General features: G+C 36.3%; 2 protein-coding genes across 4 annotated transcripts; one reads left to right on the forward strand and one right to left on the reverse strand.

The window, feature by feature from the left end:
• Window positions 1-3961: 3961 nt before the first annotated feature.
• Window positions 3962-4504, reverse strand: LOC140889265 (uncharacterized). The gene has a single exon (XM_073296980.1). The coding sequence runs from the start codon at window positions 4502-4504 to the stop codon at window positions 3962-3964; it is 543 nt and encodes a 180-aa protein (XP_073153081.1).
• Window positions 4505-8909: 4405 nt separating this feature from the next.
• Window positions 8910-13522, forward strand: LOC140890507 (type I inositol polyphosphate 5-phosphatase 8-like). Of its 3 annotated transcripts, XM_073298353.1 has the most exons (10): window positions 8910-8979; window positions 9284-9374; window positions 9468-9530; window positions 10058-10145; window positions 11527-11631; window positions 11767-12154; window positions 12249-12445; window positions 12531-12639; window positions 12730-12878; window positions 12969-13522. In XM_073298353.1, the coding sequence occupies exons 2-10, from the start codon at window positions 9299-9301 to the stop codon at window positions 13159-13161; spliced, it is 1368 nt and encodes a 455-aa protein (XP_073154454.1). In that variant the 5' UTR covers window positions 8910-8979; window positions 9284-9298; the 3' UTR covers window positions 13162-13522. The 3 variants fall into 3 exon arrangements, with proteins under 3 accessions (XP_073154454.1, XP_073154455.1, XP_073154456.1); XM_073298354.1 differs by lacking the exon at window positions 8910-8979 and having other exon boundaries at window positions 9288-9335; XM_073298355.1 differs by lacking the exons at window positions 8910-8979; window positions 9284-9374 and having other exon boundaries at window positions 9480-9530; window positions 10063-10145.
• Window positions 13523-18199: the final 4677 nt, after the last annotated feature.

The following is an 18199-nucleotide window of genomic DNA, read 5'->3' on the forward strand; positions in this document are numbered from 1 at the left end:
TTTTCGAAAATTATTTTGTGACCTATTGTGTGTAATTTCTGTACTGCAATAACTTATTTATAATGTAGGCCGCTAACAGCTTAGGGCCCATTAGTCATAAATTCAAGCCCGATAAGCAAAGCCCGCATGTTCAGAAATTAATATAAAATTCATCATGACTCCGATTGATAAACCGATTTCACCAATGTGCACAGAAACCATTTCTGCACCTTTTAAAGTCAAGATAAATTTTTCTGAATCCGAATTCAGTGATTTCCAAAAATGTCCATCCCTATGTCATTTTAGGAAATCTTACTCCTCTACTCTTAAATAAGAAGTCCAACTTCTTTGTTCATTAAATTTAACTCTTTAAATTTAACTATCTCAACGGGGATTAAAAATCCATTACTCTGTGTGACCCTCAATGGTTCAGGGATACAGCTAGCCGTGGGCTCACAACTCCTTGTGACTTGGAACAACAATTTCCGACTTGCCCATCGAATCATGGTAAGAGCGCCTAGCAACATCGCCCCATGATTCCCTAGGTATCACTGATAGTGCCTGCAAGAACCAATAGATTTTGGTTAGCGTACAGTACGGTCCCTTCATCCATATATCCCGATCGAATCAACAACCATTGGTAAATCGAGAGTCGTTCGAGATTCGATAACTATGCAACACATCTTGAAGATCAAATAGTGACATCGCATGTGTTACTAAGAAACCATTTCTTAAAACACATCATGTACTCTGGCCAGAGATTCGTCACACTAATATCTCCTCAGATCGCATAGGATATCCACACTCGCAAGTATGTGGTGAATCCTTGACAACAAAGCATCGACTCCTATATGTGTTGTAACTGTACCCAATCCCGACACCTGATGACCCCAATAGAGTCGGTAAACGAGTCAAAGCACAGTACTAGCATATAGAGTCTCAATGATGTTTCAAGTAGTAAGGACTAATGGTGTACAACCAAAACCGCGGACTTTATCCACTCGATAAGTGATAACCACTTGGAAAGTCCGGATAGGGTAGTTCGATCATTCATCGTATGAATATCCATTTGCATGCTTCGAACATCTCTATGTTCCCTACCAATGAAACGTGGTACTCTGCATCGCAAATGCTAGTCTCAAACTCGAGCGATCCTTATCCTTATTATCGGACGGCTCAATCGACTAGGAACAGTTTAGAATATACAGTGACTATAAGATGTGTTTCATGATAGACATCTCCATGTTCTACCACATCTTACATACACTATAGTATATTCAAGGTCTTTATCAAAACAACAATAGTATATCACAATATAACAATATGAAGAAAGATAGAGTCATTGCCATTAATAAAAGTATGAATTATATTAAACAAAAGATTGTTTATACAAAGAGTCATCAAAGCCCTTAGCCACAAGTTGGCTCACCGGGCACCTACTCTTTCAGTTTTACCCTAGATTTCGAGAATGAAATCTTTTAAGGGGGGGAGAATGTAGTGACCCGTATCCAGAATTAACGATTAATGAATAATTAATCGTGTAATCATGTTTAGATTAAGTAAAACATGATTAAGGAAGTTCCAAATGGGTTAACGGAGTCCAGAAATGAATTCAGGACACTCGAAAATGGTCGAGAAGGTTCCGAGCGTTCGGATGGTTCGGAGGCTCCGAACCAGGTTAGGAGGCTCCGAACTGGATCGGAGGATCCAAACCAAAGATCGGAGGATCCGAACGGGTTCGGAGGATCCGAAATCGTATCGGAGGCTCCGAAGATAATGCGTCATGGGTGACATCATTGATGGGACTTTGGAGGATCCGAAGTCAGGATCGGAGGCTCCGAACAGGAACGGAGGCTCCGAAGTCAGGAACGGGGGATCCGAACCAGTTCGGAGGATCCGAAGTCGAGTTCGGACGACCCGAACTTTGCCTATAAATAGAGGTCCGAAATTTCATTTTTAACTCGCACCTCTCCTTTTCCTCTCTCAATTCCTAGGCCTTCTAACTCAGATCTAGGGAGTTCTAGGCATCCTATTGGGAATCCGAAAGTGGCATAGAGATCCCGACATCGAGGCAAAGATGTGCCTAAGTTTTGAGGCAATTGTCATCAGCGGGCTGACAACGGACGCAGGTATAGCTATGGTCTCCTTAAATTATTTAGGAGTATGCAATAGCTTAGTTAAGGATTTTATAGCTTAAATATTGATGCATGGGTATTTGCATTGTAGAGCTGATATAGGCTGGGAACCTAGAGTGGGACTGCTAGGAACTGCCTGTAGTAAGGTACGTAAGTACAGACTGAGATAGCCAGCGGGTTTTGCATGCTTATATGTTGCATTTGTGTGTCATATTATTATGCAGCATGTGCATATCATATTGTGTCTGTCCATCTTGTGAGATGAGCCATGTAGGACCGCTCAGCCCTGTCTGGACGGGTGATGTCTAGTGCCCAGTGACTGACGGGTCATGGGTAGTTAGCATCTGGGGACACAGTCCACGTCCTATAAGAATGAGCAGTGTAAGCAGGGTTTGCTCCCCGGGTTGTACCACTCATGTCCTAGGCGCCATTACTGAGCAGTTATATACAGTTATCCTGATATGGATACCCTATCATTTGCATGCATCATATTTATATGTTTTATCCAGTGCTTTCGTATTGAGCTTAGATCTCACGTCCAGTATTTTCTATATATTTGGACACCCCATTCGATGGGGCAGGTGTAGGTGCAGGATTGAGCACCCGGAGCTTGGAGTAGCCAGTGACCAGTGAAGACAGCAGGATTAGCTGTAGGTTTTGCCTTTAGGCTATTTATTCGATTTGGTTGTATTATTCGAATTGGTTTAACCGGTTGTATTCTGCCGGTCTGTTTTTATTTAAGTCTTCTGCAGAAATTTATTTAATGCATGCTTAATTATTCTCTTAACTCTGATTAGCTAGTGGATCCAGGTAGGGTCACTACAGTAGTCATCAGTAAAGGTAATGAAGTAGGATTGCCCATATTTAGTGCTAACACTTAGTGGGCCACATACGTCCGTGTGGATCAAATCCAAAAGATCATGTGCACGTTCCACATTCCCTTTAAAGGAAGTTTTGGTCATTTTTCCTTTTAGACAGGACTCACAAGTAGGTAGAGAGTTTATATTCGACAAGTCAAACCTTTCCTCTCCCACTAGTTTGTGCATTCTTCTTTGGGAAATATGACCTAGTCTAGCGTGCCATATGTGTGTAGGATTTTGACCATCTTGCTTTCTTTTGTTTGTTGTTGTTATTGTTTGGACATTGTTTAATGGAATATACTTTAATTTTAAGTTGTAGAGATCTTTTTGTAATTAGCCAGTTCCAATCAAACATTCATTCTTGTAAATATTGCAAACTCCTTTAGCAAAAATACAAGAATAATTATCTCTATCAATCATAGAAATAGAAATAATATTTTTAACCAAATCAGGAACATATAAAACGTCTCTCAAAAGTAAATTAAAATCATTGTCTAATATTAAAGTAATATCTCCTATGGCTTTGGCAGCAACCCTTGCTCGATTTCCAAGTCTTAGAAAAGTCTCTCCTTCTCTAAGTCTCTTGCTTCTTGCCATCACCTGCAAAGCATTGCATAGATGAGAACCACATCCGGTATCCAATACCCAAGAAGAAGAACTGACTGAGATATTAACTTCAATATAAAACATACCATGGCCAGAACGTTTATGAGCTAGATATTCAGTGCAGTTACGCATCCAATGTCCAGGCTTGTTGCAGTGGAAACAGACTTGTTCTTTCTTGTCGGGATTTGCGGGCCCTTGAGAAGGCTTCTTGTATGGATTTTTATTGGGCTTGTTCCTTTTTGGCGGGGCAGAACGCTTCTTCCCCTTGCTTTGGGCTCCCTTTTTCGTCTCGGATGATGAGCCCACATGCAGAACAGGCTTTTCTTTCTTGATTGTGGCTTCATAAGTAGTAAGCATATTGACCAACTCTTCAAGGGTGACCTATAGCTTGTTTATATTGAAATTTACCACAAATCCATCTAATGAGGAAGGGAGTGACATCAAGAGAATTTCAGTCGAGAGCTCAGCAGGCATAACCACGTCGAGTCCCACCAATTTCTCAATGAGCCCAATCATCATAACACCATGCTCATGGACCGAGGCCCCTTCTCGCAAGCGTGTAGTCATGAGTTCCTTAACAATAGCATGTCTCTCAGATCGAGTTTGTACACCATAAAACTGTTTCAGATGATAGTGAATGTCAGCAGCATTCGCAGCATCCTCGTACCGCCTTTGCAGTTCATTCGACATAGAAGCAAGGATGAAGCTTTTAGCTTGAAGATCATGGTCCCACCATTTATCAAGCTTGGCTAGCTCAGTCTCACTGATGTTAGCAGCTGCCTCCTTCGGGGGCTTCTTTTCAAGCACATACGCGATCCTCTCCGAATTTAGAACAATCTTTAAATTCCTCAGCCAGTCATTATAGTTAGGTCCGATTAACTTGTTTTGATCAAGAATGATAGAAAGTGGATTACGTGTCGACATTTTGAGCATACTGAAAATGAAAAACAGATAACAGTTACTAATTATTTTAAAATAATTTGTAGATATAAAATATGGACTTTTATTTTATAAATTTTTCTCCCACTATTTTTACATTTTCACCACCCCCTGGTGAAAAACGAGAATTCGCATTTTCTTAGTGAGCACGTAGAGTCCAATCTAGACATTCATGATCCCAAATAATATCAGCAAATCATAATTTCTAAAAGGTAGAGTCCAATTTCATCCCCATGCAACCTCCACGTGTTTTGCCTCACTCTTGATAAGGACCCAATAATATGACGTCGTTTATCTTCGAGTGTCAAGGCGAACCATCAATATTGAATTGTAGTAGACGGTCGCCATGAGTTCCCTCAATAATATGAGCTGAAGTCATGGGAGTTCCACGCAATTCACATCATCTATGTCAGTGGAAGTCACAGCTTTCCGGCGTCCAGACCTCCCCAATAATATGAGCCAGGCACTGGTCGCGGGTAGCGTTCATCATGCAACCACCGTTGATGGAAGGCAAGAATAAATTAAACTCTTTTAATTTTTACTTTTGTGGCTTGATATAAATTTTGAATCTCATTCAAAATAAGGGATTTTAATTTTGAAATTGTTTCATCATTTTATTTTAAAAAATCGTGTGTCATGATTTTGTATATTTGCCGGATTCATGCAACTATATTATCTAATAATATACATACATGCATATTACTATATATCACATATATCATAATATGATAATTAAATAAACAAGGATGATCGATTGCCGATACTATTTGATCCATGTGAGCCAAACATGGATCAAAGTCCAAATCCTAGGTAAATGCAGGGATGCAAATGCAACTTATTACATAAGCTTCCAATATTTTACATGTCTTCATCTTTTTCATTGGGCCCACCATCTTTCAATCTTGATCTCCCACTAATTCTAATAATTACATTTGAATAGCCATGACACATAAGGGATACATCTCATGGGGTGGGAACGGGCCATAAACAAAGCTCACTTTTATTCAAAATAAAAAAATAATAAAAACAGTAAAATATCCTAACATACACCTAGCATATTGGTCATGGCTCTCGATCATCCTTCATGCATATAATATCAAATATTATAAAAAAACCAACAAATCATGTATCTTGTAATTTTATTACTAACCGCCATAATTATTAAATGAATTAATAAATTAAATAAATTTCTTTATTTAATTTCCAATTAATTCAATAATAATTAATTTCTTGTAAAACTCCTTTTACTATAAATAATTAAAATCACATTCTAATTATTTATTTCATAAGAAAATATTTATAATTTTACTAAAAATTAATTGTAAGTATAAATTAGTCAAATTTTCATAAAATATCAATTTAACCCAAATTAATTCAAAAATTATAAAATCGCATCGAGTACTTTTTCGGGACTGCCCAAACACTTTTTGGGCAGCCCAATCTCACTCCAAGGGCTGCCCGAACGATTCGGGCAGCCTGCCCATTGGGGCTGCCCGAACTATTCGGGCAGCCCGTACTGTTCACACGTGAACAGTAACAACGATGTTCACACGTGAACAGTAACATAATTTAATTTTTTTAAAAAAAAAAAATTGAAAAAAATAAATTTTAAGGTGTTGCTATTTTTCAGAATTTTCTTATGCGGTTATAAAAAAAAAAAACTCAACATGAAATTAACCATACGATATAGAGAACCTGCCTTTGATACCACTGTTGGAGTACCGTGTTCTGGTGCCCAAGACGCAGTGAAAGTTTAAAATTTTTCGTCTTGACATTCAAAACATGTTTGGGCACTCGTATGGTTTAATTGACATTCATAGGATGTTTACGAAATTATACCTTTAGTGAATATCTCACTTGGCACCAACTATTCCGGGATTAACGGATATAGCTCTTGTTGTAATTCCCTACGAACGATCAACTGAAGTATCTCCATCTTCAATCTTCGAATCAAGTCCACGACCAGTTTGCCTATTCCTCATCTAACTCGCACTAAAGAGAAAAAAAAAAATTTGCGTTGAGATTGAATGAATAAAGAGTGACGACTCAAATTCCTATTGATTAGGGTAGCCGAAATCCTTAGAGCACAATGAAGAGAGCAATTTCGAAAAATTGCTTGCTAGAATGAATTGAGTCTCGAAAAAAATCTATCCATATTAATATATATTAATATATATATAAGTATATCTTAATTATATATGTAAATTAAATTAAACAACTTTAATTATTACATATATACATAATTAAGATTTAGAAAATATCATTCCAATCATGGGTTGATATTCTCGACACACACACACACACACACATATATATATATATATATATATATATATGTATTATATTATATCATAGTTTTCTTTGTGTGCAATTTATATATTATGGTATCAATATTATTTTCTTAAACAAATTAATACCATGTATTAATACAACTAGTGGGCCTTATTATAGTCCAACTAGAATACTATTAATTTATTAAAGTCTATTACTTTAATAATTTATCATGATGGACTTGTACTCCTACTAGCCCATGATTCATGCACCCATTGTATTAATATTATCATAATCCCAATTGATGATCTAATATCATCGATGTGACGATTTAACTTAATCGTTATTATGATGCACACTTCAATTTTCGAAACCAATAAAGCATAAATAAGACAGCTGCTAATTTTGAAACACTTCCACTCAAATTAAGTAGGTGCACTCCCTTAACTGTTTTAGCAGTTGTGCTCTAAAAAATTCTATAAGCCATTATAAACTCATTTATAAGATTATCATTTGATCCAATCAAATTTGTTTATTATAAATTCAACTCTTTGAATTTATTATCTCGATGGGAATAGGAAAACTAGTGCTTGTGTGACCCTCAATGGTTCAAGGATACAGCTAGCCGTGAGTTCACAACTCTTTGTAATTCAGGACATTGTCCTTTATACGAGCTTACCATTATTAGCCTCATTCTATGCATCAACTCCTTGATCATAAGAATGTCAGAATTCATTTATGATTGGACCCATCGAGTCATGGTAAGAGCGTCTAGTAGCATCGCCCCATGATTTCTTAGGTATCACTGATAGTGCCTGCAAGAACCAATCGATTATGGTTATCGTACAGTACGGTCCCTTTATCTCATACATCCCGATCGAATCTGCAACCATTGGTTCATCGAAGGTTGCATGTGAAGTTCGATAACGATGTGATACATCTAAGAGAATACATAGTGGCATCGCATGTACAACTAGGGAACCACTTTACCCTAATGTACATTTCATACTCTAGATCTGGCCAGAGATTCCATGCACTACTATCTCATAAGATCACATAGGATTTCCACACCTGTAGGTGAGCGGTGAATTCCCGATTACAATGCACTGGCTCCTACATGTGTCGTAGCTGTACCCAATCTCGCCACCTGATGACCCTCTTGGAGTCGGTAAACGAGTCAAAGCACAATCCTAGCATGTAGAGCCTCAGTGTTATCTCGGTTCGTAAGGACTAATGGTGTACAACCATAACCACGGATTTATCCACTCGATAAATAATAACCACTTGGGAAATCCGAGGGAGGGTAGTTCAATGAACTCATCGTATGAGCACCAATCTGTATGATTGAACATCTCTATGTCCATACCAATGAAACATGGTACACAACATCACAGATTCTAGTCTCAAGCTCGAGCGATCCTTGTCCTTATTTTGGACGGCCCAATCGACTAGGAACTTAATTTAGAATATACAGTAATTAAAATATGTGTTTCATGATTGTCATCACATGTACAACCTCATATTTATTTACTATAGTATATTCAAGGTCTTTATCTATGCAACTTGCATGGGTATGCAGATAAAGTAAATGCCAAAATTGAATAAAAGAATAATTATATTAAAATAAATATTGTTTATTAAACGTGAGTCAATAAAATACCTAGCCAAGAGTTGGCTTGCAGGACATCTACTCTAACAATATATTTGCATGTTGTTTCGCATGTAATATATAATAACGAGTAATTTTGTCAATGTTTGTTTAGGACCTCAGATATTTCTAGGCCCTTGTCCCCATTCTCCATGCAAATTGCTACTTTTTTATGCTCCATTTGGACAGTGCACACTCCATAACACACCACTAATCTACACCACGAAAATATCCTACCAATTCTGTAGTTTTGACATATTTTTTCAACTCTAAATGTAAAAACTTTGTTTTTGTCAACATGCTGACAAATTTGATTAAATTAAACTATACATATATATATATATATATATATATATTAATAAAAAAGCCAACTTGTTCATCTTGAACAATCTTCCCAACCACAAATTTATCATTGAATAATTTGCAAAATATCTCCTTGTTTACTATATGAATAATGTTGGTAGCCTTATTCGACTCATTTTGTTTTCAGATTTGTTTGCGGCGGATATCAAACGACATAGAGGAGGGAACTTCTCTTGAGGTACTCGATAATATTACAATCTTCAACTTAATTATGACATTTTCGGATAATTTCATATTATCCGAAATTATATATATTTGAATAAACGTATTTGAAATAATACATATAAATTGTTATGAATTATGAATCAATAATTATGGATTTCAAATATTTGACGAAGTCATTAGCAATTCGTTTCACCTAGTTGTTCTTCTTCTTTTTTTTTTTTTTTTTTTTTTTTGAGTCTCGAATCGAAATAAGTCAATCCATATGCAATCTAGTATCTTGAGTTTGGTCGTAGAATTAATCGAGGTTTTTCTTGCAGTCTTATTGGCCAAGAATGGTGGTAAGGAAATGGTTGAATATGAAGAGTATTGGTGTGGATCAATCCCACTCCGATTATTATCGAATAAAGGGTAGAGTTTACATATTCATTAATTTATTTTTGTAATATATTTGAAAACTTCAATTTTTTTTTTTGTTAAATCTTTTATCTTTTTTGGCAAAAGGTGGGAAAAGAAGAAGTGGCTTCCACGATGGATGCAACGCCATCGTACCAGAGGAATTATCAGGTGAATGTCGGTCCATAGATGTGCCTTTTTGGTATCTCATAACTTTTATCTTAATGTACTTCTCAAGTGTTTCAAGGATTTCTGCCCATCTAAGCTATTTTGTAAATCATGATTGGATAAATGAATTAATTATACGCCTGTATTTCTCCGGCATGAAATACTTTATGAGATCGTGTCGAGTTAATTTTATGAGGCAGATATTATGTTCAACTGAACCCATGAAAAAAATTATATTTTTTATATCAAAATATTATTTTTTACTTCGAAATAGATCGGGTCGACCTGTCTTACTGATAATTCATTTGAAATTAAAAGTAACATTTCTTCATAAACCGGACCCAATAGAAGATCTGTCTCATAAAATTGATGTATTATACGGTCTCATATAGTCATGTAGATCAAACTTGTAGCTTGATTCTTTACTCATTTCATACTGTAAATGATCGCAGCTTTTCCTATATATGTTTTTTTAAAATGTTTGTCATTAATGAAAAATCAAGGTTCTTAATCTGATGGTTGTTTATTAGAAAAGTGGTTGATGGAGGCGAATAACGGAAAGGAACGGCCAGGATTCGACCAGCTCGAGCTTCCTATAACAGATACCATCGATCTCCGGTAATCTTCGTTCCATGTTTTAACATGTAGACCCATGGTATTTTTTAAGGATGTGGACATGTAATTAGATTAATTCGATTCTTGTAACACGATTGTACTTGCTTCGATACCGTTAGCCATGTCTCTCAACCCTTTAAATATGAGTGGTCTAAAAATAACCTTTTTTAATAATTGAAATTCAATTATTATTTTATTTTATTTTATTGAGAATAGAAATTCAACTATTTTGATTAGATATTGGTTTTCTGTATATCGTATCAAAAATATTGGTATAAAAAAAATTCATACCGCTACCGATATCGAAATTCCAAAATTTTGGTATGGAAAAAATCTATACTAATACTATACAGATACAAAAAAAAAAATCGATATATCAAAAAAATATCTATATATCAAAAAAATTTCGATACGATATCCCGAAAATTCGGTATTTTGATTCGGTATCACGGCCCTAATTTTAATTATAAATGTTTGAGTATTCTATGGTGACGTAAGCTTAATAACAATCATATTGACTTTGTGATAAGACTTCCAACTCGTTTCAAACTTCCAGGATTTTTAATATGGTTTTAGAGAATTCTAGAAGATAACTTTAAAAAAAAAATTAACTATAAAATTCTTATTAGAATTCTAGAAGATAATATTTAAAAATATTTAATCACAAGATAAAAAAAAATTGACTAAGCATATAGAAAAAAGGGTGTCTTTTGCGTAATGGTATTATGAATCAATTTTTTTTAAAAGATGAGTCGATTCGATTTATATATACAACAAAAAATAGCATTTTTTATGAAAATAATAATTTTTATTCAAATCATATCTCACACAATAAAACTTTTTCGATTGAAATTGCAAGTTAGATATAAACAACAATATCTTTAATGAACTGGGTCGAGTCAAATATACATTCATAAAACAATCACATAAGAGTTTTTGTAATAAAAATAGGGTTGTATTTATGTTATTACTTATTATGTGAGCACAATATATATATTATATTAATAAGATTATATTTAGGATGTGCTCTTGACACCATTTCATTAGATGGATCTTCTTATGTTTATGGAAAAAAATTATGTTTTTGCTAATATAACTTGAACTTCACAGACTTAGATTCTTATCAGCAGTACTATTTTTCATTTTGTACATTTGTATTGGAGTGTTGACAAATTGATTTTGACCCGTCCATAAAAAAATATATGACGCGGTATAACACTCATCCTCATCCAACTGCTATAAGTTAAACTCGATGTCAAACTCCTTGTGATTGTGAAAAATTAAATTGGTATAATATAATAACTGGTAGAAAAAAGTAATGTTAAGATTGTATCACTATATTTTGAATAATTGATTCAACATATAAAATTAAAACTTTTTTTAGGATGTTGGTTGGAACATGGAATGTAGGAGGCAAGTCGCCACCACTTGAACTAAACTTAAAGGACTGGCTAAGCACCAATTCACCAGCAGACATTTATGTACTTGGGTATGCCTCTCAATCTCCTAATTCAAATGTTTAATTTTGTAATTAAAATATGAATATGTTGTTATAAAAAATTAAATGAAGGCAAAAAAATTTTCCCCTTTAACCATATCTTTTGGGGGGTTATGTTCAAAGCAGATTCCAGGAAATTGTACCTCTAACTGCAGGGAATGTGCTAGGCCCCGAGGATGGCGCCGCGGCTTCAAAGTGGCTCTCTTTGATTCACAAATCTCTAAATGAACAACACCTATTGTCCTCGGATTCATTTCCCTCTCAATACGAGTTCATCAAAAACACGGATTTCGAAAGCTTCGGATCGAATTCGAGCTTCAGCGAACAGGGCTCCTCCCCTAGTCCTCCTGAACTGCATTGTACAACGATGCGACACCGATACTGCATGGCTGTCGGAAGGCAAATGGTGGGTGTATTTTTGAGCGTGTGGGTTCATGAGGACGTGTATCAACATATATCCAGTTTAAACGTTTCGCGTGTTGGGACGGGCATCTTGGGGCGCCTAGGAAATAAGGTATCTTCCTCTCCTCATTCTGATTTCGTGTCGAAACACATTTCATGTTATCTTATATAGTTAATTGTTTAGGTTACTGATTTGAATATCGTAGGGATCGGTATCTATAAGCATGACGCTGCATCAGACATCGTTCTGTTTCGTGTGCGCTCACTTGGCCTCGGGAGAGAAAGAAGGCGATGCTATGAGAAGAAACTCGGATGTGATGGAAATCTTAAAGAGAACGAGATTCTCTAATGCGTGTAGGATTCTTGGAGAGTCCGATCCACCCGCACGCATCTTGGATCATGAGTGAGTAGTGTCTGATCCATTTTTCCGTAGCTGCATGCATTGATGTGTAATGCTTGTACTTTGCAATGACTTGTTCATGTTGTAGCAAGATAATTTTGCTCGGGGACTTGAATTACCGAATCGCGTCAATTTGTGGGGATACATATGATCTAATAGAAATGAAAGACTGGCAAGCCCTTTTGCTGAAAGATCAGGTAATTATATAATCTATCTAATGGGAAATTTTCTGAATCAGTACAAGTATCGAGTACAAATGACTAAATGTAAGAAGTATGTTACTGCAGCTGAGAATAGAACAAAGAGCTGGTAGAGTATTCAGAGGATGGGAAGAAGGGACAATATCCTTTGCTCCCACCTACAAATATTTCCCTGATTCTGACCAATACGTGAACCAATCGTCCACGTCTAAACAGAAGCGGAGGACCCCGGCTTGGTACGTCATCTCATCTTGTGTGTCCGCATATAACGGTGCAAAACTCTCGGTTTCATGTCGATTAAGCTTCTTATTAATTCACATATATAGGTGCGACAGAATTCTATGGAAAGGCAAAGGGCTTAAACAGATGAGCTATAGTAGGGGTGAATCAAGGTTTTCTGACCACCGGCCTGTGGTTTCACTCTTTGCAGTTCAAGTAAACGTGCCAACAAAACTTGAGCCCACGCAGCAGTCGCTTCGATCAATGCTGCATTATATAGGTTGTGATGCTTACTTATAAATTCAAATTTCGATATTGCCAGGATATCGAATAAATATTAAATAAAGGTGTGTTTCATTGGATGTAGCATAGAGTTTCCCAGTAAATTGTTTTTAAGCCTGTAGAGGTACTGACGAAATGAATGCTGCCTATTTTATGCAGTGATCATTTTGAGGCCATCCTTGGTATTTTTATAGTTTAGTGTTTGTTTAGGTGTACTATGTGTAGAATATATTAAGTGAAATAAAAATGTACAGAAAATATAATTACGTTTTATTTTTAGATTTTTGGTAAGAAAGAGGCATGTTTGTGCATCAGGCCTCGAAGTTTTGTTTTTCAAATATTGTTATTGTAAATATGTGAACTATAGTTTGTATTTCAATGTGTTAATTACATTTTATAGTGTTCTTAAATAGCTTTTGAACAAATTGTGTCATTTCTATAAAACCACTTTCTTTGTATTTTTAACCAACCTATAACTAAAACCATGAATTGTTGTAGTACCAGCACTACAATAACTACGATCTTTAATGACACACATAAATTGTAATGACTCAATCATAAATTACCTACTAACATATATTTAAGCATGCAATTAAAACTTAAATAACAATAATTTGAGAAAACTAAGGAAACTTAAATCAAATACTAACCCAGCAGAATACATATAGTGACCCGTGTCGTGAGCACCTACTAATCAGAATTTAAGCATGCAATTAATCAATAAAATAATCTTAATCAGAGCAACTGCGGAATCTAAAAAAATAAAATAATACCAGGTAGGCAAAACATAGTGGTCAACCTCGCTATCCAGCCTTGGCTACCACCAAACCTCCCTATCTTCGGGAGAACTACGTGCAACTGCCCCCATGGAATAGGGCATCCAGCCAACAGAAAAAATAACCGAAAGTGAGCTTAACATGCTCAGTACGAGAGTATGAGTATACACTATTATATGCGCATGAATATAAATGAACTGGGTATCAAGATACGAGGTCAAGAATATCTGATAGAGAACAACTTGGGCCTTGGTATGTACCACGTTGAGCCATCGGTACAGGAGGTGACAAACATACCTAGATGCCCTGATGGTGACCTAACACAAATTCACGTGTCCAACCAAATATTAGTGACCTGACACGAGCTCATGTGTCCAACTAATATTAGTAACCTGACACGAGCCTATGTGTCCAACCATCTACTGACAAGGTAAATATCCCAATACCGGATATCACAAGGATACAGGCTCAATATGCTCATGTATGCAACATACAGTTGTGACATGTTGTATATAAAGGCATATAAAACATGCAATCACATAATCCATGCAAACACATAATACATGCATACTCAATCTAGATATCTAGAATAATACTTCCATACCTTGCTAAGGCAGATCCTAGAAACTCTCATCTAGGTCCAAGAATACCATGCAACACTACAACATAAATAACCATGCATTACCTAGCATGCCAAATATCACCTACTAGGCTCTAAAAGCCTTAAATAAACTATAGTCTACTCCCTATTTATTATAGGGAACAAAAGCCATACCTTCGTCCGTCGTCAGCCCATTAATGTCGCATGCCCCAGAGCCTGGGCATTTCCTAGCTACGACCCCTAGACGCCTCGCCAGAGCTCCGCTGCCTGGCTGCTAATGCGGACACTGTCCGCTATAAAAATACTATTTCCTACTCCAACTCTTAAAAAAAAGAGTCCTGAAGCCCTTAAAATAGAGCCATTACCGGGAGAGGAGAGGAAATTTGACATTCAAAATGAGAGCCTTGGACCCCTTTTTATAGGCCTGGGTTCGGACGGTACGAACTAGGTTCAGAGGCTCCGAACGGGCATGATTTCCACGTGTAGAGTGCATTTTTGACACCTCAATCTGGCGGGAGTTCGGACGGTCCGAACTGGGTTCGGAGGCTCCGAACTGCCACTTGTCCGAGCCACTTTTGACACATGGAATCTGCTGAGTTCAGAGGGCCCGAACTGCTTCGGATGGCCCGAACTGATCCGTATGCTCCGAACTGTTTTGGTTCTTCCGAACTCATTTTGGACCCCCGGGACCTTTCCTACCATTTTCGAACGTTCCGTATCTGATTTTCCACTTATTTTCACCAAATAAGGACTACTTAAACATGTTTTGACACTTTTAAAATTATATGTCATATTCTAACATGTTTAAAATCACTTAATCTTGTAAAATGAATCCGGGCTACTACATTCTCCCCTACTTAAGATATTTCGTCCTCGAACAATATTAAGTACTGAATGCAATAAAATACTGAATAACATCTTTTATTCAAAATGATTCATTTTACAAGTTACAATCTGAAAATACAACAATTCAAAATAACTCTGGATAATCTGTACGCATACGACTCTCAAATTCCCAAGTGGCCTCCTCAGTGGCTGGGCGTTGCCACTGAACTAGAACAAGTGTAATGGTCTTGTTGCATAACACCTTATCCTTATGACCTAAGATACGCAAAGGTTTGTCTACATATGTCAAATCCGTATCCAACTGTACTTCAGATGGCTGTAAGATATGAGACTCATCTGCTACATACCGTCTCAACAGTGGAACATGAAACACGTCGTGGATAGTAGACAACTACGGCGGTAAAGCCAACTTGTAAGCCAAATCTCGAATACTTTCCAGAATCTCGAATGGACCAATGTACATAGGAGATAGCTTACCCTTGAGACCGAATCTCAAAATTCTGCGAAATGGGGAGACTTTCAGGAACAATTTCTCTCCGACTTCGAACTACGAAGGTCTGCGCTTAACATTCGCATAACTAGCCTATCGATTTTGTACAATCTTAATTCTCTTCTGTTGGACTAACTCTGATCCTTCTATCTGTCGCTCCCCCACTTCTCCCAGAACAGTGGAGTACGAAATCGTTGCCCGTACAATGCCTCAAACGGAGTCATCCCAATACTGCGATGGTAAATTTTGTTGTACGCGAACTCAATCAATGGAAAATGATCTTTCCATGCTGAACCAAAATTCATTGAACATGCTCGCAATATGTCTTCAAGAGTACGGATCGTGCGCTTTGACTGCCCATCAGTCTCTAGGTGTTATGCTGTACTCAAACCAAGAGTAGTTTCCAAAGCGTGCTGAAGACTCCCCAAAAACCTGGAAGTAAAAATAGAATCTCGATCGCTGACTATGCTCACTGATAAGTGTATTTTATACACTTAATTTATATATGATTTTAATTTTTAATTTTTTGTTTCGAGCAGATTTATGTGGGTATTTTTTTGTATTTGTGTTTACAGTGAATTATGGAATTTTGTGGAGAAAAGAAGAATTATTGAATTTATTTGGAAAATGAAAGAAAATAATAAAAGTAAGAAAAGAAGAAAAGAGGAAAGAAACGTACATAGAAGAAAAGAGAAGAAAAGAAGTAAGGAATAGTGATGTGCTTTCAAATTGGGCCAAATTTTAGCGCTTCTTTTTAGCACCCAATTAAGCGCTATCGCGCTGCTGCTGTGTGTGAAGAATTGGAATTGCGAATTGAAGGCGCGCCCACGCCGTCTATAGTGCTCCCGCCCCGTTGCTGTTTGGAATGTTTTAATTATTTCGGGCAAGTATTTTATGGGCTTTTTCTTGGGTTTTGGTGTTACATATAAAAGGGAATTCTTTGATCGTGAGAAGGGAGGAGCCGCCACACAAATCACACACACATATCAGAGAACAGACTTTGATCGTGATTTCTGAAGGAAGATTTCTGGAACTTAATTGAAGAACGAAGACGGAGTTCGATTGACCGGATACGGCGTCGACGACGGATTTGTTTCTTATCTTTATTTATTTTATTCTGAATATGTTGAATTTTCTGAACATGATTTGTTTTATTCATAATTTTATTATGAACTAAATTTTTAGAGTCTAGAGGTCGGATGGAACCTGGTGTAGACGCTTTCATGAATTTTTTATTTTATTTAATTGAATTTCTTCTAGATTAATTATTTTTTCTAGAATTGATTGTCTTTTAAATTATCTGATCAATAATTGATTTGTTATATTTATTTGAAATCATTGCTCGGGAGAGGGGATTTTGAATAGGACATTAGAAAATACACTGTTAATTATTTATACAGCTCGGGAGAGTGTATAATTTTAATAGAGCTTTTAAAAAGAACATTGTTTTGTGATAGATCACTGCGATAAATTCTTAATAGAGATATTGGAATTTAATTTTAGTTGATAAACATTATTTGTTGCTCGGAAGAGGGAAATAATAAACTTAAGTGTTCTTGGCTATTAATTGACTGGAATTCATGAAACTAAATTAATTAGGATTGATTGTTGTTGAAACTAGGTGAAATCTATACCTCTAGACCATTTTTCTCTGATTGATTTTATCTAAAAGTTTTGTGCGTGCTTATCAAAACTTCATTGCTATTTTTTATTTTTCTGTAAAATTCTGAAATATTGATTTTCTAGATAAAGTTTAGACTATTTTAATTACAAGCACTAATATTTTCATTTTTACTCCCTGTGGGATCGATATCTGAATTATTCACTATATTAAAACTTGACACTCGTACGCTTGCGAGTATTTTTCACAACAAGTAAAACTGAAATCTCGATCGCTGACTATGCTCACAGGCACTCCGTGCAATCTAACAATATCCTAGATGTACAATCGTGCCATCTTGTCAAAACTGAGGTTTCGGTTATAAGAAATGAATGTGCTGACTTGCTGAGTCGGTCCACCACAACCCAGATAGCATCACAATTCCTCGAGCTCACCGGTAAATGGGTCACGAAGTCCATCGCGATCAAATACCTTTTCCACTTAGGAATAGGTAAACTGTGAAGCAATCCTCCAGGTCGTCGGTGCTCTGCCTTGACCTACTGATACACCAATTATCTAGAAACATATTGATACACATTTTTCTTCATTACTTTCCAACATAAAGAACCTAGTACGCAAATATTTGTACACCGAAAGGATTCTTATACTTTATGACTAAAACTTGTCATAACACCTGTGACAACGTCATTGTCCACAATTCTTGATTTCCTGAACCTCTCAGG

Source organism: Henckelia pumila, chromosome 3 (assembly GCF_033568475.1).
Source record: "Henckelia pumila isolate YLH828 chromosome 3, ASM3356847v2, whole genome shotgun sequence".
NCBI lineage: Eukaryota > Viridiplantae > Streptophyta > Magnoliopsida > Lamiales > Gesneriaceae > Henckelia > Henckelia pumila.

Coding starts and splice junctions, on each gene's coding strand:
- LOC140890507 (XM_073298353.1), top strand. CDS start 9,299: ATGGTGGTAAGGAAATGGTTGAATATGAAGAGTATTGGTGTGGATCAA. Junction 11,632..11,766: donor GCAGACATTTATGTACTTGG/GTATGCCTCTCA, acceptor TGTTCAAAGCAG/ATTCCAGGAAATTGTACCTC. Junction 12,879..12,968: donor AAGCGGAGGACCCCGGCTTG/GTACGTCATCTC, acceptor TCACATATATAG/GTGCGACAGAATTCTATGGA.
- LOC140889265 (XM_073296980.1), bottom strand. CDS start 4,504: ATGTCGACACGTAATCCACTTTCTATCATTCTTGATCAAAACAAGTTA.